This window comes from Pimephales promelas, chromosome 5 (assembly GCF_988280905.1).
Source record: "Pimephales promelas chromosome 5, fPimPro1.hap1.1, whole genome shotgun sequence".
Lineage (NCBI taxonomy): Eukaryota > Metazoa > Chordata > Actinopteri > Cypriniformes > Leuciscidae > Pimephales > Pimephales promelas.
The window spans coordinates 33,539,584-33,561,390 of record NC_142773.1 but is presented as its reverse complement, the minus strand read 5'-3'; the positions used below and the strand labels follow the sequence as shown (position 1 = coordinate 33,561,390).

Here is a 21,807-nt window from a genome sequence, read left to right as displayed (position 1 = left end):
CTGGAGGTCAGCTCCAGCTCTCTTGCTTAAGTCTTTCTCGATCGCTCGGTCACAAAGCAAATTTGATAATATGACGTTCCAATGTGATACTGTGGATTAACTTCCGATAAAGTTTAACACGGTTTTCGAGAAAGTCAAATGCATCATCTATAACTCCTTTGAAGTGGCTTTTCTTGTCTTACACATTCTTGAGTGGCTGAATGTGATAATTAGCTACTATCATGTACACAAATTTGTTAGTGTGCAACAACAATGAGGTCCCTCATTAAGGGCGTCATCTGAGAGTTAACCAGTAAAAGCAATAAAATATAGTGATTAATATTTTTTATGGCTGTGAACCAAATTACTAAGTATAAAATTCAAGAATTTTGCAATCATGGTTTTTATACAGTACAGCACACAAATTGAAAACAGATCAACATGCTGTATTTTGTGATTTGTCGAATTGGTCTGCATCAAAAAGAGGTTTCACACCCCAAAATTGCAGCATGTTTCGCCTTTGTGCTCAGAGATTAATGACCTGTGAGATTAATGATATATGTCGTTGTTGAAGCCAGTGTGGCCAGTGTGTGTGTGAATGGCCGTGGTTTGTGTATAGGGACTGATTAAAACATGGTGGGGCTCTGTTAATGAGTGTTTGACAGATGGAGAACCACCCCCCAAACACACACAATCTATTCGATACGATCAGTTGAGCAAAGAGGAAGGTTGTTTCTCAAACAGGTTTTGAATTCACTTGATCAGATAAAAAAGCTGAATATTATTACAAACTGGCAATAGTCTATAGTTTAGTCTATGGTTTGATACAAGCTCAACTGACAGGAATTGTGGCATAATGTTGATTACCATAAGTATGTTTTTACTTTACCTTAAAAAGTAATGCTCACCGTTAAAATTCTCACGGTTTTAAAAGTATAGCCAGAAGATGAACATAATGTGTTAAAACATTAATATGTGTTAAAATGAAGCACATGAAGCCCAAATGACACATTTTCTTTGTAAGTTTCGTCTAGTTTTACAGCTTTGTTGTCGTAACATTGTAACACCAAAAAAAAAAAAAAAATTACATCTATCATTGATTTTGTGCAGTCTGCTTACTCCCCACTGAGGGTTAAGTTTAGAGTTGAGTTAGGGGTGCCCCCCCCCCCCCCCCCCCAAAAAAAAAAGCCGTATGAATCAAATTCATATAAACTCATAAAATACCCAATGTCATTCCAAATCTGTATGCATTTTGTTCTTTTGCTGAACCCCAAAAGAAAAAAAGGCAAACAGTTTTGCTTATACAGGTCAATGGAAATAAAACTGTTTATCTCCAACATTCTTCAAAATATATAAATGATGACAGATTATACCTTTAAGTGTTTTTATAATATTCTAAGCTTAAAAAGTTCAATTCAAACATTAACCATGCTCACTTTCATTGTAAGTGTCTCACCGTAAGTGCCATTTTTGCTTTTTTTTCCAATGAGGGATATCAACCACAATGCTGTTGATTGAGCTTAACTATACTATCAAACCTTTAATATTGCTTTAATAATAAAAATGTTTGACAAAAAAACTGAGTGCAAATCTCTTTATCAGTCAATAAGGGCAAGTTATAGGGCGTGAGAGTCTAGCTTGGAAAACTAGCTTGAATATGCACATTTCATAAATTTGTGGCACATTTGTCTGGCTATGTGTGCATTTGCCACATGGTGCCCTCAGACACGGGCTGTTGTCTGAGGGAGAGATGACCAGACTGCTTGTTTGTCTCGGCTGGTCTCAGAACAGTGACTGTTAGGTTAAGGGGTGGGCCGCTCTGCTTTTAACTGGTGATAGATGGTTGCAAGGGTGAGGTCTCCGACACTCTGCAACTGAATGGTCCATTGGTAGCCATTGTTGTGGACAAACAGCAGGATAATCTCCCTCAAATCTGCTGTGATTTAGGGTTTTTCTGGATCTCTTGACCACCTGATCTCCTTTAATTTCATAATATTTTAGCCATGTAAAAAGCAATTACACCTTGCACGGTGATTCTCCTCATTAATGAAAGCAACATGATTGAATACATCACCAGGAATCGTTACGTCGCTCATGTTCGCACTGAAATCTAAACCTCATTCTTGTTACCCCCTTTTCAGCTCTAATATACTTTGCAGATCAGGGCGATTGTAATGCTCTGGAACATGTGGCTCCATTAGAGGGATAAAAGGGTGGTTGATAAATTGTCCTTTTAGTCCCTTTCTTTGACTCCACAAATTTACATTATCTAACAGGGAACAAATGAAAAGGCCCTGATTAGTGTGGAATGAGTTGGAAGAGAAGCCATTCATCTTTGTTAGCATCCCCCTGTGTTCTTTTATGTTGTGTTTTTACAAGGATGGGAGCCAGTGTGCTTTTTCCATTCGACAGCCCAGCTCATGGACTGACAGAGTGGTCATCACTAACGCTCTCCCTCCCTCTCTCTCTCTCTCTCTCTCTCTCTCTCTCTCTCTCAGTGTCCCCCTTGAACAGGAGTTCAACACTTTGAATGCCGGTGACTTCTGAATAACCTCCTGAGGTAGTGGGAGCTCACCCTTAGATGACCCCTCACTCTGAAGAGATCTTGGGGGGCGTCGAGGGGTCTTCAGACCCTCTGGTAGCCTTGTGGGGACTACTGAGTGCTTGGAATTTGTAGAATTTTTTCCCCTCTCCAAAATCGCAAAGGCCATGGTCAGCAGATCTTACACTAAGCAGTTTGTGGACAAAGAATATGATAATCCCCCGACCCAAAACTCCATACAAGAATGCTAATCTAAAATAATTACTTGGTGTTGATACAGGTTTAATGAAGCCTGTTCTGGTCATTAACCTATACGCTAGTCTTTTTTTTTTTTTGTATTAAACATTTTATTGTTTAGAAATTATATATTTTTTAATTTGACAACCCATGTCATCTTCTTGATTTCAGTCCATATATTTAGCTGAATTATCTTTTTTTAAATAAGCATTAATTCCAATATCAAAATCGCTTTATTGATTGTGAGACTATTACACATGTGTTGCAGTGTGCCAAAGTCTTGATTCGCCAGCACTATAGTCTGAGTCTAAGATTATAAAAAGAAGAAACGTAATAATGAAGCTGAAATTTTAACATGTTTTAACCCTTTAAAACCTGACACATTAAAAAATGGCATAAAATTATATATTTTGGAAATTTGATGTTTATTAAGCCTTGAAACAAAATCAAAAAAAATGTTGCCAAGTCATTTTGTTTATGATATATTTTTTGTATCACATTTGATAGATCAGGCTTTAAAACGTTGGAAAGAATGATGCTACTCTTAAAGCACATTCACACAAAACCCAAAAAGTATAGCATGTGCATGGTGTAGGCTACAAGCTAGCATTGCATATTACAAAAATAATTTGTGTGTGATGGTTTCAAAAATACTAGTAAAAGTAGGCTATTCCACGTTTATTTCTTACGTTATCATAAGAAGAAAATGCATTTCGCATAATTTTCATGTTGTGAATTGCACAGTTTGAGTAGGCTGTCATTGGGAGAGGTATTGGCTTCGCCACCCCCTCGGTGGGGCCCCAAGTGTGCGCAGCGAATCCTCAGTCAGATCGCGGACAGCGGCGGGGAGATGCTGCCGTCCACAACGGCAAAACAAGACACTTTACGGGAAAACTGGACAGTTCTTTCATACTCGCCAAAACATGGATAATAACGACACATATCTGCATCTTAGTAAGTGCTTTGTAGTTTTATGTCTTATTTTATTCCCGGAAGTCTATTCTGTTTTCTTTTCAAGCCTCTGTGTTTCAGTGTCCCCCCCGTGCCGTATGTTATCTGAAGTACGGATTCTTCAGACGGACTTTGATATGCTCATAAATTGTACGTGCGTGAGTTATCGGCGCAGTCGTGTCATGTGTATTGACTTGGAACCAGTGCCAATGTTAAAATCAGGTGATAAAGATTGTGCCTCTCAGTCAGGGTCAGGGGTTGGCACTTTAATTGCGGTTATGTAATTTATAGCTTTCCAGAGTGCCTCTTGTTAAACTGTTTGCTGTCGGGTGGTTATTAATGGCTCTCAGTTGGTATCTGGGCAGCAGTGTGTCGTGAGTTATTTGTTTATTTATTAATTTAGCAACAGTTTGAATCTTAGAAGGTGTAGGCTAAAAAAATACCCAGATAGGATCAACCATTCACGGGTAACCTATAGAATATCAGAATTCAGAAAATCAACTATGTGGAAAACATCAATTTTTCCTCATCTCATGCAGAACGAATCTCTACGTCACTTCACACGCTCGGGTTGTGTCATGAAGTGATGAAATCGATGTTTTTCATCGTAAAGACTTCACAATCTAACATGTGCAGTATCGAGTTGTGAATGAAAATCATTATTGTGTGACATTATTAACATTTTCTTTATTTATTATCATTTAAATGACTAAGATGACGTTTTAACCACCACGAATGATTTGTTTATTTTAGCTAGCAAATCCTCCTGAGAATGTTTTTTAGCTATAGGCTGCTCTCAGCTAGTGAATGACTGGCTAACTCATTTGTGTGAATTGAATTCTCATCTCATTAGTGTGAATTAAACTGCTGAAATATTATTTATCACCTGTACAGTCAATCATTCAGGTCTCTGGGGTGAAAGTGTGTGGACATTTCTCACAAAGGGCCCGAACTGCTTGTCACAGCACATCCAGCCTGGAGATATTATATGCCTTCATTAACACCCTCCTTGTTGTGTTTATTAATCTCACCCCGGAGACCGTTGTTATTCGGAGGCAAACTGTGGACTATGAAGTCTATTTTAAGATTTTCCCAGGCTCTCGATGAGTTGCGCGCTCTTTTAGAATGTCAGTCGCTGCCTCGAGCTGCGTAATATTACGCTCGTGTCATTTCACGCACGGAGAATTTTCGCACGCACACGGCATGGATTGGATAAATCATATGCATCTGATGATTCATGACTTTGTGTATTTTGAAAGAGAGAGGCCTTGGCCGGCCCTTCAGCAGTGTTGTAGTCGTGTGTTTTGCTCATGTTCCAGTAAACAGTGAATAGAGGGCATGATGAACACGTACAAGGCCAGTGTTGTGTCTTGGGTGTTTAAAGACCCTTTTCTTCCTTGTGTTTGATAAAGACCGCCATATCCTATTCCTACCTTCACTGTTGCAACTGATAGCAAGTGTTGCCCTTCTCATGTTCTAAAAAGTAACCTGGCAACTATTGCTAAGACTGACCTCTCATCTGTGGATGCTTGCTGTTGATGATTCAACATTTTATAGAATTTTACTACAATCATATGACACTGTTTACCAAATCTGTTGGGATCAGGCTCTGTGTACATTTGCTTGCATTAAATGTAGATTGTAGCTATTCTAGACCAACACAAAAACACTGGAACACAATGCCTGATCCATTAGATAACATTCAGTTGAAAAAGCCCCCACCACCAATAGTGAGTACCTTCAACTGGGCTGTTATTCAGCTTGCTAATCTAATTGGCAAATTTTCTGCCCTAGTTATGACAGTCTCTCCCAAGGACAGTCTCAGAGAAAAAAACATGTTCCAGATTGCTCTTGGTTTTGTCACACATATTCCAAGGTCAATTCCTAGATAGAAATCTAATTCAGTAGCTTCTTTACTTACTCATCTGCATCGCTTTCTGTGATATATCATATTGAATTAAAAGCAAATCCCGCCCCACGTTTTTCTTGTTTGACTCGAGAATCCATTTCACTTTGATATACGCCACAGTAGGGAAGAACTTTTTTTTCTCATGCCGACTTCAAGAATTTGAAAATGTTTGTCTTTGAAACAGTGATTGATAGACTGCCTATCAAATAGTTTTATTAAACACACTACCACAAAGCTACACCAGCACACATTCCTTCCCTGACATTTAGAACTAAACCTTATTATCAGATTTTGGGCTTGCATCAATAAACCAGTTCCCTTGTGAGCCACAGGATGATAATCTCTTTAATCTGAGTAATCCAGCATCAGTCCGTCACACATCCCCAGGGGAATTCTTCCATCCAGCCTCACCCCCTTATTCATGGATACTTTAGGGATCCAGCATGTATATGTTCCTGAAAGATAACTGCAGGTTGTCAAATTTGCAGAGTAGGTCATGGCGATGGCAAAACAGAAAAAGTCAACACTCTCATGGCGATTTGTAACTATTTTACGCTTTGACAAATTGGTGGCTAATTTGAATGAATTCGTACAACCTCATTTCTGCTCACACCCGATTGACAGTTATTAGGTTTGGGGTGGACTTCATCCTTCACCTACCCCCTTTTTTTACGTTTCCACATTTTACGAATCACATTATATGAATTCATACAAAATCCCCACCTCACATTTTCTCAATAGATTGGGTTGGGAAAAGTTGTCCACATTTGCATGATGGCATGGTGTTCTCTGTTTGAAAACCAGTGCCAGTCTTGCAATATGTACAAAGCAAGTACAATCAAATAACAAAGATGTTCTTACAAGGTCTTACTAAACGCTTAGAAAACACAATGTTCTCTTTTATAGAGTCAAGGTTTCTTCTTTTTTATTTTTCCAAGCTAGACATCTTTGTTTCTGTGTTAATAGCATTGTTAAAATACTATACAATTAAACTGGGTCATCTCAGGTTATAATAATAATAAAAAAAAAAACTTGTTCATTGAATTCTGTTTTATATTTTGCATCCTTATACTATATATATATATACAATATATATGGTGGCCATATGGTGTTCTGCTTTGCAAAAGCAAGCTTATTAAATGTTTGAAAGAATGAGTGTCGGTATTGATCTTTCATAATCTTCTCAACTAGAAAGCTAATTGTTGCTTATCATTTTGTCACAGAGATTTGGTGAAAAATCAACAACACATGATCACTTCTTAGGATCCTGGACCATATGGATGCTAGGATTTCATTGGAGAATTGTACTCCGTATGGGGTTAATAAGATTTTTTGAACGAAACCATGGCTGCATTTATTTGATCGAAAATATTGTCTCTTAAAATATATCATATTCTTTTAATATATTTAAAAATGTAAATTATTGTTTGATGGCAAAGCTGAATGTTCAGCATCCATTACTCCAGCATCCATTACTCCAGTCTACTCCAGAGAAATATGCATTTAATGCCAACCCGAGAGGGGTAGAGGGTGGGGGGGTTTAGAGACTTACAGAATACACATATGACCCGAAGGAGGAAAACACCGGGGTGTCCAGACGCATCCCTCATGAAATCATTCTAACCCTAACCCTCTCCTGCTTTCTAGCAGTTGTCTGAGGCTAAAAACACAGTAATGGCTAATCTACGCTCTGATTACAGTGACACAGAACAGTGACACGAACTCTGCTGACCTGCTGAACTTGTGTGTTTGAGTATCTACTTCCGGTTTCCTTTTTTTAAATCTGGCTCTAAATATGTTTTACAGTGGAATCTGTTTTAATATCATGTTTCATCTGGTCTCCAGCAAGAGTGAAAGAAACGTCTCGGTTACGTATGTAACCCTCGTTCCCTGAGTAGGGAACGGAGACGTTCCGTCAGATGGCGACGAATGGGGTTTCACTTAGAAAGCCTATCAACTTCGCGCCAATGGCAAAGAAAGGAATTTGCATGGCGCAACTCTATAAAAGGAGAACGCGGGCAATATGCAGATATGTTTCTTCGCTGAGGAGCTAAGACTGAGCTCAGTCGATCCCTGCGGTACAGCGGAGGTGGCAGGAAGATGGATCTTCTCCATTCCCTACTCAGGAAACGAGGGTTACATACGTAACCGAGACGTTCCCTTTCGTTGTCACTCCGAGTTCTGTCTTCCAGTGCCCTGAGTAAATCCGAGATCCCTGTCGTGAGACTAGTGTGGCGCAACCAGAATGACCTGCTCCTCGTCCTCCCTGATCTTTGATTTTTTGGGCCCAAGCACCAATCAGACACCAATTGAATTGGAATTGTTTTGTAGAACTGCAAAATAGCACTAGGGAATGTTTGCGCCGAAACATGCCTCCTTTTTTTGCCGACCCGCCCAGGGAGCGCAAGTTCATTTCCTAGTTTACCGACGTGCGTCTGTTGAGGCAAAAGCCCGCTTTGCACGGGTGCAAAATAGGAATGATACATGCGTCAGTGTACAAAGTTATTTGCGCCAGGTGCAAGATAGGGCCCCCTCAAGTTGATACGCTTTCTAGGCGAAACCCCATTCATCATCATCCGACAGAACTCGGAGTGACAACGAAAGGGAACTTGTATGTGCCCTTTGAACATATGCACACCCAGTCATTCCAAGGGTAGCTGTTCCTTCAGATCAGAATGTGACATTTAAAAGTCATTAATACCACCAGAATCTAGCCAGGAGACGGAGACTTGAGTAACAGGCTTGTGGGTGCTGAGGATAGCTTTTCCATTCAGGGCATGTCACGGTGGCCGAGACATTTCTGTGTGAGCAGCAGTAGGCATCACAACAAAGATACACTTGGAAAACAGCCGATCTATCCATGCCTTTAAAATACAGTGAGAGTGAGTGAAAATACCTTGCTGGAATGATTTGACTGCCTTTGAATTAAGTTTGTGCATGTGGTTGATTTAACATACAGCATGTGTGTTGTGAAGGTTTGGTGAGGGTTTGCATCCAGTCTCCATATTGCATGATAGACTCTTTATGATTTTAAAGCCCTTGTTTTTTGGTGTTATTATTTAAACAGAAGTTTCAATTTTAAGGTATTTAACTTATCTTAAAATAAACTTTGCTTATGGGTTCAAACTATTTAATCTCTCTAAAAAAGGTGAGTGTAACTCTATTAGTCGACCAATCAGGTTTTTCAGTGACCAATGTCGACATCCAGAGAGATGATATAATGCCCATAAACACAGTATACATTTTACGATTCAATTATGTCAAATGAGATGTAGACTCCTATTTTACACAATATTTACTCAAAATTCTAGATATTGACATACTGTAATGTTAATCTCCAAACATTAGCTGATTAATTATCTGGCTGATTTTGGCCTGTCGTTGGTTAATTTACTGACAATTAATTTATATAATGAATAAATAATGAATATGTGTACATTTTGCACCAAAGAGTGAGTGATTTGAAATTTGATGTGTCTGAAATTTGATGTGTGATGATCCATGAGTGCTCGCAGTCATTGCTAGTCACTTTTTTGACCCCTATACTGTGCAAATGCCACCAACCATTACCCCATCACTGACACGGCCCCCAGATGTCTCACAGCATTTCTAGCATGAAAATGTCAAACTGTCATAAAACATCTTCTGCATTTATATAGTGGATGAATAGAGAAAACAGGGAAATATGAACAGGTCAGCCATGTATTCAAAGCTTTTTCATGGTTAGTAATTATTATTCACATTATTAATCATTGTTAATTCATTATTTTAGTTTAATATTTTATATTTTTAATATTAATGGTTAAAAAATATATGTTTTCTAACATAATAATGATGAAAAAACGTTACATAAATTTTCAGTTCTATTTACTGTTGATGGCGGACACAGAACTAGCTAATAAAAATATATTCTAAGAATGTTTTGCTAATGTTCCCATTAAGAAATTAAAGTGTTATTTCTGAATGTTATCTGAATGTGAAACATTTCCAGTTTATTAAATGTTTTAAAAACAGTTTTTTCTTGTTTCTATGAACATTAAAGGAACAGTTCCCAATAACAGAAACCCAAAAATTACTCTATCATCATTTAGTCACCCTCAAGTATGAATATCTTTCTTGCAGAAGAATATAATCACATATTCTATTAACGTTACTGGAAGAATGAATGCATAACTTCGAAAGAACCTTCCAACATTGTTAGTCAAAGTTCTGAGAATGTTTCCTGTTTGCTGGAGACTAATCACCTTTGTCTGTTCTCAGGTTCTTCTTTGCAGGTAACACATGGTCATCTGAGCTCTCCTCCGTCCCAGCCTCCTCTCAGCTCTATGGTGTCCCACCATCACCCCTCCATCATCAACGGTCTAGGGTCGCCATACTCAGTCATCACTTCCTCCTCCCTGGGTTCGCCTTCGGCGTCCATGCCCACCACCTCCAGCATGGGTTATGGAGCACTCAACAGTCCACAGGTATACAGTCCAGAGAAAGACAGTGTCTATGACAGTGGTTCTCAGCCAGGGAGTTGTGGAAGCAACTATCTTTGATGTCCAAGACTGTGATAAAAGGGAGAAAAAAATAATCCACAGTCCGCAATCACATTTTATATTGAAAATAAGTCATTTTGTGTGTTTTTTCCCCCAAATCATTTATGATTTTGGCATTTAAAGAATTCAAATCCTAACATTGGACACAATCCAAAACATAAAAATAAGCATATTTACATAGAAAATATGGTACTTTTTGAAGTAAATAAATTCAAAATTTTTTAAAACATTTAGTAGCTTTGATCAGTGCGTACATGAAAAATTTGTGAAATTTGAAAAATTTATCTGGTACATTTTTACAGCAGTTTAAAATAGTGGCTGTTTTCTGCCACGAACATAACGAAAGGGTATAGTGAATTTGAAAAATGCACAAGGGTTAACCCTTACATTGTAATTACATGTACAATCAAGGCATCAGATGATCTTCCACTCTGTTGAAAGGTGTGCTCAGTTAAAGGAGAAAGTTAAAGCAGAATTTGAGGTAGCATTGTTTTGACCCTAATTACAAGTTTCTAGCAGCTTGTTGACCGAGTTGTCCACCCAGGTTGTGATCTTCAGACATCATAGATTTCATTTTTATATGACAACCTTTTACAGCAGCTCATGTCTGATAAACCCCCTTTTACCCCCTGGGTACAAAGCTTTATTATGCTTCGCTTCTGCTTCGCTTCTAAAGAGACATCCACTCACGCATTGCGTGTATTTTGGGGGGTGGAGCAATGAAGAGAGGGCTGTGTTTTTTGGGGTTGATTTCTTAAATCAACAGTATTCAGCAATGATTCTCAGAAATCACTTTCTGCACCTTTAAAATGAGACAAAACTAATAAATCGGTTACCACTGTCTAGAAAAAACTGAAAGGTAGCCTAATTTTAAAAGTGAAACCTAGAAAGGTCATTTAAATGGATAAAATCTTAAAACTCGATGGGCATTTTTATTATGAATATTTTACTAGTTATGGCAAGCTAGTAAATCATGAGCACGTCATGTAAATTCATTGGTTAAAAACATTGGGAACACTGAAGAACATTCAGCTACTAAAACTTTTGGAATCCTGAAATTTAATATTTTAATTTTTAACCCTAAAACTGTATTCTGGACAAATGTGGGCAAAATAGTTATGATTTATTTTTTTTTAAAAATACTTCCCTTGATCTGAGCGGTACAAGACTTGGCTACTTTTCCTAAGTTTGCCTCCTGAACACACACAATTTATTTATTTTTTTGACTCAATTCTACAATGTTAAGTGGGTGAAGAAAAAAAAAACTCCTTAATCTTGTATTTGGGTCAAAAATGGGCACCCATAGAAATGAATGGGAAAAACTGTAATTTAGAGCATTCTGAGCTATAAGACACCAGGTGACAGCAAAGTCACTTCATCTTTAGGTTTTAGCTCTAAGAACTTATTGGAATGATATTTTAATGTAGTTAAAAAATGTAAAAAATAAAACATAAAAATAAGCATAATTTACATAGAAAATATGGTACTTTTTGAAGTAAATAAATTCAAAAATACCCCCAAAATAAAAAAAAAACACCATAAATGGCTAGACAAAACTTTATCGAAGACAGTGATATAACATTTATAATAAATAAAAATTAGGATCACACCTGAATCCTCTGTGCCCATATTTGTCCACAATTACAGGATTAAGAGCCATAAAGTGAATACGCTTTGAGGTTTAAATAATTATTCTTGTTGTAGTTACTTTTTAAATTTACAGAAAGGTGTTCTCCTTATAAGACGTTGAGAAAGAAAGAAAAACTAGGACCAGGGAGCCTTTGAATATTGTTGTGGACAGTTGAGCGCCTTGGAGTCAAAAAGGTTGAGAAACACTAGTCTATGAAAGATTGTAATGTTTATATCATGGAGCATAAAGTCAGCTTTTAACATCAGAAATGACAAACATGACATTTAGTGATTCATGTACTATAGCAGCATACTATTGCAAATTCTCCACGATATCCTCTCTAAAAGAGCACAACCTCTTTTCTTTGCCTCGGATAATTTGTGCTGTTTCATGGAAGAGTTAGCGGAACATCCAAGCTTCTGATCAGAGAAACTTTCACTGCAAGAGACAGCGAGGCAAATGCAGAATGCTCTTTTAATGCATCTCTCCTTTCCTCTGCAGGGCCTCCCTCCAGCCCGAGGGAGAACAGCCCATTCAGTTTAGTCTAGCCTAAAAAGAGCTAATGTAGCGTGACGGACAGCCCTAGTATAACCTTGGCTCACATGGAGAGAGATATCATTACATTGAGGCTGCGCTACAGTGGGCGCAATATGCAACACTTCAAGAAAGCTGTGGAAACCTGCCATTCTATTAGCTGTAAATAGTGTCATGTGTGAATGTCTTGCCTGAGAGTAGAGGAATGCTTCTCGTGAGCGAGGGCCAAGAGCTCTGAATAATATATGGGCTATAGGCAGCAGATTAAAGAGAGTGAATGTGCTGGTGGCTGCTGTGCATCACTTTCCCGGCGTCTTTCTGCCTCGCTGAATGGCTCACCGTGTCAGGATAGCGCTCTCAAAAATAAACATGTTTGTGTGAGTGTGAATGCATGAGTGCAAGCAATTCTGAAATGCTCTCCTGTACTCCAGAGCAAATGACATTTCACAGTTAAGTAGCTCACCAATACCCACTAAAAAGGCTTCCCACACAATGACACTCTTCCTCACTGTAGCAGAGATGCATTTATTATTATATTTCTCAGTAGATTTTCTGGAGCATCATTTAATTGTGATTCATCACTCCACACACAACTTCCCATATTCTGCCAAAAACGTCATTCTGTCATTTGATGTTTATCTGAGACAGCAAGAGTGCATTTGCTTAAATTTAACTCTTTTCTGACCAATAATTTGTGGTTAAGATCATAAAAAGCCTATTGTTTTTTGTTGTTGTTGTTGTTTTGTTTTTTTTACTGTCGAATATACTACCGGAGTCTGCCGGAGTCTTCAGCCGAATATACTGACAAGTATTTATTGTATTTAAATATATTTACACGCTTGTAATGATGAGGTTGGGATTTAATAGATTTAAAATATATTAACTTCAATCAAATAACACACAACAGTTCAAATTATAATCAAGTACTTTACATGTGCTTTAGTCAACACGTCAAAATAAGTGTTCTTCAAAAGAGTATTAAAACATTGATTTACCATGTACTTTAAAATAAAATGTTTAATTTGACATCATTGCAAAGTGTGAGTTTTAAGAAACAATATTACTGTATCTCCAAGTACAGTTATTTTAGATATACTTCCGCACACTTCTTTTTCACAAGGGTAAACAAGCTCATATTCAGGTCAGACACTATTCTGGTATGGAGCTATCAAGTAAATTCAATAAAGTCGAATTGTCAAAAATACATGAATTAAACAGCATTTGTGCAGCAGGAGTTGGTTTATTATTGCTTTACTGCTTGTAGTTTGAGACTAGTGCATTGTTGAGTTTGGGGAAAGACAACATTTTATGAAATATGCATTAACAATTGTACAGCTCTTTCAAAGTTTCATTAAACATGCATATCCTGACATGGTAGTTCATGATCCACTTTTTAAGCTATTATTGGTCTATTAACCCATTGGGGTTTAGTTGGTTTGTTTTCAATTTCCATTCCTTGACCTTTCTATCTCTCTCTGGGCATGCGTGTTTAATTCTATAACAGCCCTCTGATCTGATCTTGACCATCATCTTGTTTCGCTCATAAAACTTGCCATGCTAAGTCTTTGCTGCCCTCTACTGGTGAAGACAAAGTTCATTTTACACTTAGCCCAAATTTGATTGCAATTAATTACTTTTATTTACAACATTTAGCTGAAGCACTCTAAAACACTCTGAAGCACTCTATTCCATTGTTGCAATATTTCACATTTCGATCATGTCTAATAAGACTCAAAGCCACAGAGAGTGAATGCAAAAGGTGTAAAATGAACATTCCCATTCAGCCAATCACGTGATTCAAAGAGGAGTGGGAAACCACACACACAAACACAAGCACACTCGATTGTTTGTTTATCTGTCTTTCCTTACAGATGAACTCTCTGAACAGTGTTAGCAGCTCAGAAGACATTAAACCTCCTCCAGGACTGGCGGGACTGGGCAGTTACTCCTGCGGCAGCCCGGGGTCCCTCTCCAAACACATATGTGCCATCTGTGGAGACCGATCTTCAGGTAATGACCCTCACACTGCACACTAGTGCCTTTTTAGCCATGCTGATATTCTCTTTGACTGAAATTGGATGTGTTTATTGACAGATACATTTCTCTACCTACAGGGAAACATTATGGTGTTTACAGCTGTGAGGGGTGCAAGGGCTTCTTCAAGAGAACCATCCGGAAAGACCTCACATACACGTGTCGAGAAATTAAGGAGTGTCTGATAGACAAGCGCCAGCGGAACCGCTGCCAGTACTGCCGCTATCAGAAGTGTCTGGCCATGGGCATGAAGAGAGAAGGTGAGTGACACAAATGAAAGAGACCTTCATCAATGATTTGTGCAGGTCATTTGCTTGTGTGTTATGCGATTATTGTTTATTATGAAGTTTTTTTTGTGTGTAAAGCGGTGCAAGAAGAGAGACAGCGAGGTCGGGAAAAGAGTGATAATGAGGTGGAGTCCAGTTGCAGCTTTAATGAGGAAATGCCAGTGGAGAAGATTCTGGACGCTGAGCTTGCAGTGGAACCCAAGACCGACGCTTACATGGAGTCCAGCACGGGCAACTCGGTCAGACACCTCATGAAGTCTTTTAGAAAGCAATATGATGTCCCTGTGGAATTCTTATAAATATTAAAGATATTATAAAAAGCTTTGAAAGGTGCAATACTGTTCGAGTCTCTTATGCTCACCAAGGCTGCATTTATATAACATACACAGTAATATTATGAAATATTATATCAGTTTAAATAAGTGTTTTCTATTTTAATATGTTTTAGAATGGAATTAAATCATGTGATGGTAAAGCTGAATTTTCAGCATCATTACAGTGTCACATGATCCTTCAGAAATCATTATAATATGCTGATTTGCTGCTCAAGAAACGTTTCTTAATATTATCAGTGTTGAAAAAAGTTGTGCTGCTTAAATTTTATGTCTTTTTTTGAAACTGATACATTATTTTGATGAATAGAACGTTCAAAAGAACAGCATTAATTTTAAATAGATGTCTCTCCTAACATTATAAATGTCTTTACAGTCACGTTTGATCAATTTATTTTGTCAATAAAACGAAAAAAATAACTTTTTCAAACAGATATCTATTATGATTACTCATCCAGCCAAGATAAATAATAGCTCACTTATAAAGTGTCACATTAACCATGAAAGTGATGCTAAATGTATATATTTTTTAAACTTTCTGACCTTTAATCGCAGACCTATTTTTTATCTTGTTTTTCCAGGAAAAAATATCTAGAAATCCTTAAAACAAGATCAATTTCAGAAACAAAAATGTGTAGAAAAGACCTTTTCTTTTGCAAAAAATATATCTTGGAAAAAAAGTATTATTTTTCTTATTATATTGTATTTTAATTGATCTTATCTTTTGCTATTATATATTATATAATATATTTCATGTTAGTTTCGTTTTTGTTTTTTTTCACTATTATTCACTATGCATCTTGTTTTAAGGATGGGGTAACAAGATATTTTTCTGTGCAAGATTAGGGTCTTTATCAATTTTAATCGTATTTTTCTTTCATATGATCAATTCTTTAATCCATACGTATTTCTGTCTCTGATTCTCAGACAAATGACCCAGTGACCAACATCTGCCAGGCCGCAGACAAGCAGCTCTTCACTCTTGTTGAGTGGGCTAAAAGAATCCCGCACTTCTCTGACCTCCCTCTGGATGACCAGGTCATCCTGCTTCGAGCAGGTCAGTATCCCTTTATTCAGATGTTAAATGTGTCTGTAGAATGTACCACACGCTCTCAGTGTGTGTGTGTGTGTGTGTGTGTTTGTGTTTAGGTTGGAACGAGCTGCTCATCGCTTCATTCTCACACCGTTCAGTGACGGTTAAAGACGGGATCCTTCTGGCCACCGGCCTACATGTCCACCGCAGCAGTGCTCACAGCGCCGGGGTGGGCTCGATATTTGACAGGTCAGGTCGCAACACAGAATCACCACACCTAAAAAATGACATTCCATATGACTTCCATATGACATTTTCCACTATTTTTATCATCACTTAGATTTGATATTTCTTTATATTATTCAATCCTTGTATATCCAATATGCTTATCTAAATACATAATAATGTTTACAGGGTATTAACAGAACTGGTGTCTAAGATGAAGGACATGCAGATGGACAAGACAGAGCTGGGCTGTCTAAGAGCTATCGTCCTCTTTAACCCAGGTAAAGACCTGTCCCGAGCCTTCAATTCACAGAAACACACAAGGCCCAGACAATTTCAGACAGACAGATCTGCCTAAAGTCAAGTCACCTTTATTTATACAGCATGTATACATTGTTTCAAAGCAACTTTACATGGATAAAAAGGAAAACAGTGATTAAATGATGTAAACAGAATAAAATTTTGCTCTTACAATTGTGAAAAACTGTGTAAAGTTAACTTGTGAAAATGCTTTTTGCGTTAATTTCGCTATATGTTTACCGTTTAACAGATTTTACTCCCATAGTTCGTGTAAAGCGTCATGGGGCGTTGAAAAAAGATGGATACAAATACAAATAAATGTTCCAATATAGTTTATGAGAATATATTTTATCAGAAATGATGGTAATAAGGTCTAGTTTATTAACATTAGTTAATATGTTAGCTAACATGAAAAGCAATATATTTAGTATAAAGCAATATATTTAGTTATTTAGTTTCAGTGCATTAACTAATGTTAACAAATATGTTTTTTTAAATGTAGTAGTAAATGTTTAAATTGCCATTAACAAAGATTAATAAATGCTGTAGAAGTATTGTTCAATGTTATTTAATGTTATGTAGTTAATTAATGTTAACAAACCTTATAAAGTGTTACCAAAATATATTAATATATATATTATATTAATATATATTAATATATTATATTAATATTATTGATTAATATATTCTTATATTTTATTAGCATAATATAATCATATTTTTGAGAACAACCAACATTTACCATAAACGCAGTCCATTTACCATAATCATATTTTGGTCACTAAGGTTACTGTTTGATGATTTAGTGCTTTTACAACAGCTTGTCAATGGGGCAGTATTTTTTTTTTCTACCATTTCTCCCCTCTAAAGTGTAAATGTTAGTACCTTTGTTAGACATTTTTTGGGGACAAGCTGTTGTACCCCTAACACTTCTTTTTGGTTACACTTTATTTAACAGTACGTGTACTTACTTACCCAAGAAGAAAGTACTGATATTATAGGGTAACTACTTGGGTTAAGGTTAGGTTTAGGGGTAGGTTCAAGCCAGTTATTATAATTTCTATAATAAGTACATAGTATGTACATACATGCGAAACAGGACTGTAAAATAAAGCGCTACCCTTTTTCTCTAAAAGTGTAGAATGATTGAATAAAGAAATTTCTTGTTCAGGCAGCAACATTCAGTTTTAAGTCAGGATGATGAAATGCATGTGTTCTTATGTTTTATGCAACTGTCCCATTTATAGATGCGAAAGGATTGTCAAACCCATCAGAGGTCGAGGCATTACGGGAAAAGGTGTACGCCTCACTGGAGGCCTATACCAAACACAATTACCCCGATCAGCCCGGCAGGTAGTCCCTGCACTGCCACCTTGATATATTATTGATGCAACAGCACTGCTGTACTTCTGTATTTTAAGACAGACTTTGGCTCTTATTCGTGTTAATACATAGTGTTTTTTTCTCTTTTCAGGTTTGCCAAGCTGCTCCTGCGTCTGCCCGCTCTGCGCTCCATAGGACTGAAGTGCCTGGAGCACCTGTTCTTCTTCAAACTCATCGGAGACACACCTATAGACACTTTCCTCATGGAGATGTTGGAAGCACCGCATCAAATCACATGACAAAAGTCTTGCTTCATGTAAATATCCCCCAGCGCACACTTAACCCCATTTTAACAAAAAGAAGTTGCACAATGTGAAGAAAAAAACAAACACAAAAGATTTGTATTGGTATTTTTAAAGAAAGAGACACTGTCAAATGTAAGAGTACTGTAAACCTTTATTTTGTACATAGATTTTACCAACTGTGATAGCTGCAACAACTAAATGTGAAAATATTTAATTCAAAGCAACACTGTATAAACAGTCACCAGCAATGAGTTTAGAATTATGAGAAAATAAAAAAAGTCTTTTAAAATGTTTTGTTCTTGCCTCATTTGAAAATAATCTTCAGTGGATGAAATGTGATGCATATTTCCACCTTTAACCTTTAACAAACAAGCTCCTTCCTCTGTCTCAGAAACACATTCACAACCAGTTTTCTTGTTTTATGAATCATGTTACTTAGGTCTTTGGTGTTAAAATATGTCACTGCTATTGTTTTCTCTCAAGATGAACATCAGTAATGTTTTTTCTAAGGCATGTTTATAAAAGCTACTTAAATGTCCAAATTAAAACTTAAAACTAAAGCCTCCTGGCTTAATCTAAGCCTTGTCTGTGAAATTATATTTATATTTTATATACTTATATTTTTAATTTATAACTAATTCTAATTATAAAAATATTCATTTAGTGATTAAAACTCTTTACTAAACCAACTATAATATGAATTTAATGAGACAATGTTACATTCCAAGTAAAAAAAAAAACATTCATTTAATTATAAAATGAGCCCCAGTGCTGTAACTTTATATAAGTGAGGTGTCATAGTGTTGTTCGGGTCTGTCTGATTGTTCTAAATCAATTATTTTGTGACTCACTGCTTGGGAAACTACTTTCTTCTCCTAAAATTAAAAAGCACTTGTAAAATGTCTGTCCCTTTTGAGTGTCTAGACTGATGGTATTTATGGAAGTGAAAATGCACTTTATGTGTCCATGATAACAATGCCATAACAATACGTGATTTCTTGAATAACCATAGACATAAGACAAATGTAACAAAACAGCAAACTATTTAGTCTCACCTGTGAAATGGCTGCATCAAAATTGTATGTTTCAGTGCCATCAGTAACATGTCCTACTCATTCACATCAATGGTGCAAATTAATGGCGGTGGATATAACACGCATAAACACTGGATAAAATAAAAAAAATACATTTTTACAGATTCTACCAAATCTAACATTTGTTATATGAATTTAATCCACAATCCATCTCTGTATGTTCACAATTAGCGAATGAGAAACATTGAAATTATATCACTTTTATACCCCTATATCTAGATTACTTTAGCTAAACCAAGCTCTTTATCTTGCCATTATACGGGAACATTACAGATATAACAGAGTATATATAACTATAAACCCAACATATTTAATACTGGCTATTTTGTCTATTTACAGCTATTTCTAACACATTCAGCATATACAAAGGTTTAGACCCAGTAAGATTTTTTTTTTTTAAATGAATACTTAAATTGTAATGATATTTCACAATATTTCAGTTTTTTACTGTACTTTGAATAATTAAAAAAAAATTCACTTTTTCGTTCTGGCCTACAAGGAAGAAAAGAAATAGTCGAATAAACTCGTTATTTTTGTTTGTTTTTTCGCACAAAAAGTATTCGCGTCGCTTGATAAACATATAGTTGAGCCACGGTAGTCACTTGGGATATTTAAACATTTTCTTCATTGACTTTCTGGGCCGTCAAGAGGCAGTCCCTTAGGAGCCAATGTGGTAGTTATACAGCTCTCAAATTTAATCAAAAATATCTTCATTTGTGTTCCGAAGACGAACGAAGGTCTTACGGGGTTGGTACAGCATGGGGGTGAGTAATTAACAGTGTTGTGCAAGTTACTTCCAAACTGTAATACATTGGGTATTACTTGTTACTGTTATTTAAAAGTAATTCATTACCTTACAATATTACTGTCCCAGAATTGTAATGCGTTACATTACTCATGTATTACTTTTGAGTTACTTTCACCAAAATAACTAAGTAGAACTTAACTTTTGGGCTGTAACGATATGCAATATGAAACCGAAATCGCGATTCGCCACACGACTCAGATCCACGAACCTACAGAATCGCGACACACCTCTTCCAACTCCAGCGTTAATTAGGCTATTAGTATTATTTGAAGTTAACATTATAAAATACGTAGACCTACACCACAAAACTAGTTGAGGATAAATTATTTAAAATTGGGGAAGTCCAGCTTTATGGACATGACATTTGCAGTCAAAACTTGAAATAAAAATTCTCAGAAAATACATGTATTGAAACGTATATAGGCTACTTCCTTAAAGGACTCCAGACATTAGACAAATATCAGTCTATGTTTTATTTTTAATATTAGGGAAAAGACACACATTCATGCGTAACAAAAAAAATAGGAGGTAAAATATATTTTTTGTAATTCTGTTAATTACACTGCGCAAATCGGATGAGGAAGGGTTGGCTCTCCAGTCTCCATAGAACTTAAAATATTCATTTTATTTCAGTTTTTGTGTTCGTTTATGAGGAAAAAACAATGTTACAGACGCGACCGCTCTGAACTGGCACTAAAAGACTGCTTTAAAACGTTCACATAGTCTGTTGCCTTTAAGAAGTAAAAGCAGACAATACACTGTAATACAACTGTAATACAAGCCTCACTGAACATGAAACGAGTAAAATATTACTGAAAATTGATTAGTAATGCCTTACACTACTGCGTTACAGCAAAAAGTAATATGTTACTGTAATGTATTACTTTTGTAATGCGTTACTCCCAACACTGGTAATTAATGACTTAATTTTCATTTTTGGGTGAACTAACCCTTTAAGTGTTGTAGCTTTGATAATGTTGTTTTTGCTCAAACAGCAACATTGTACACAAACTAAAGTTAGAAAAGTGAAATCATACTTTACACCACTTTAAACAAACTCAAAACTTTATAAAACACTATGGACAGACAGACAGAGAACTGAAAGCAACACAGGGTTTAAATAACAAACTGAAACTAGATAATTAATCAAACACAGCTGAAACAAATTAACTCAGTGATAGTGACCGAAACAAAGGAGTGGCGGGAAACTCAACAAAGGAACTTTGTGATGTGACACTCAATAATGTGGTCTAAACTGCCCTTAAATTGTCTCTTTCTAAAAAAAAAAAAAAAAAAAAAAAACGAAACCCATACTAAGAACATGATCTAAGCTGGTTTTGCTTTTTTTCATTTTCTCAAACTTTGTTCAGACTATTAACAACAATGTCTGAACAGAGTCTGACTGTATTGGCTTTGATTGTTGGGGACATGAATAGTGGGCGTCCCTGAGGCAATGTTGACTTTTTGAAGCACATGACCAAACCAGGGGATTGAAATAATCACTGCAGTGTGTTTGGAGGTGTGGTACACTGCTTTAACATCTGAAAGACATTACTTCAGAACAAAAACCACTTCCCTCAAAGAGGATGTTTTCTCTCTCTCTCGCTTAAGTTTCTTCGCAGCACATGGTCATTTTATTGCGTCAGGAGCTGAGAGAAAAGCCGAAACATTTATTACATAGCACAATAAATGTTTTTAATGACTACATTGTTGGATTTGGTTTGATTTTGGGTATTAAGAAGT

At 36.5% G+C, this 21,807-nt stretch overlaps 1 protein-coding gene across 4 annotated transcripts; it reads left to right on the top strand.

Moving 5' to 3' along the window:
* Positions 1–3,554: 3,554 nt before the first annotated feature.
* On the top strand, positions 3,555–18,454 carry rxrga (retinoid x receptor, gamma a). Of its 4 annotated transcripts, none has more exons than XM_039677714.2 (10): positions 3,555–3,712; positions 9,879–10,084; positions 14,195–14,333; positions 14,438–14,617; positions 14,723–14,883; positions 15,904–16,033; positions 16,126–16,258; positions 16,424–16,515; positions 17,782–17,887; positions 18,009–18,454. In XM_039677714.2, the coding sequence occupies exons 1-10, from the start codon at positions 3,682–3,684 to the stop codon at positions 18,154–18,156; spliced, it is 1,326 nt and encodes a 441-aa protein (XP_039533648.1). In that variant the 5' UTR covers positions 3,555–3,681; the 3' UTR covers positions 18,157–18,454. The 4 variants fall into 4 exon arrangements, with proteins under 4 accessions (XP_039533648.1, XP_039533651.1, XP_039533649.1 ...); XM_039677717.2 differs by lacking the exon at positions 3,555–3,712 and adding an exon at positions 3,981–4,083; XM_039677715.2 differs by lacking the exon at positions 3,555–3,712 and adding an exon at positions 8,135–8,500.
* Positions 18,455–21,807: the final 3,353 nt, after the last annotated feature.

What these genes read in the sequence shown, in the direction of transcription:
- rxrga (XM_039677714.2), top strand. Translation starts at nt 3,682, where the DNA reads ATGGATAATAACGACACATATCTGCATCTTA. An exon ending in CTGTGGAGACCGATCTTCAG is followed by an intron (nt 14,334 to 14,437) that starts GTAATGACCCTC and finishes CTCTACCTACAG; the next exon opens with GGAAACATTATGGTGTTTAC. An exon ending in AGTCCAGCACGGGCAACTCG is followed by an intron (nt 14,884 to 15,903) that starts GTCAGACACCTC and finishes TCTGATTCTCAG; the next exon opens with ACAAATGACCCAGTGACCAA.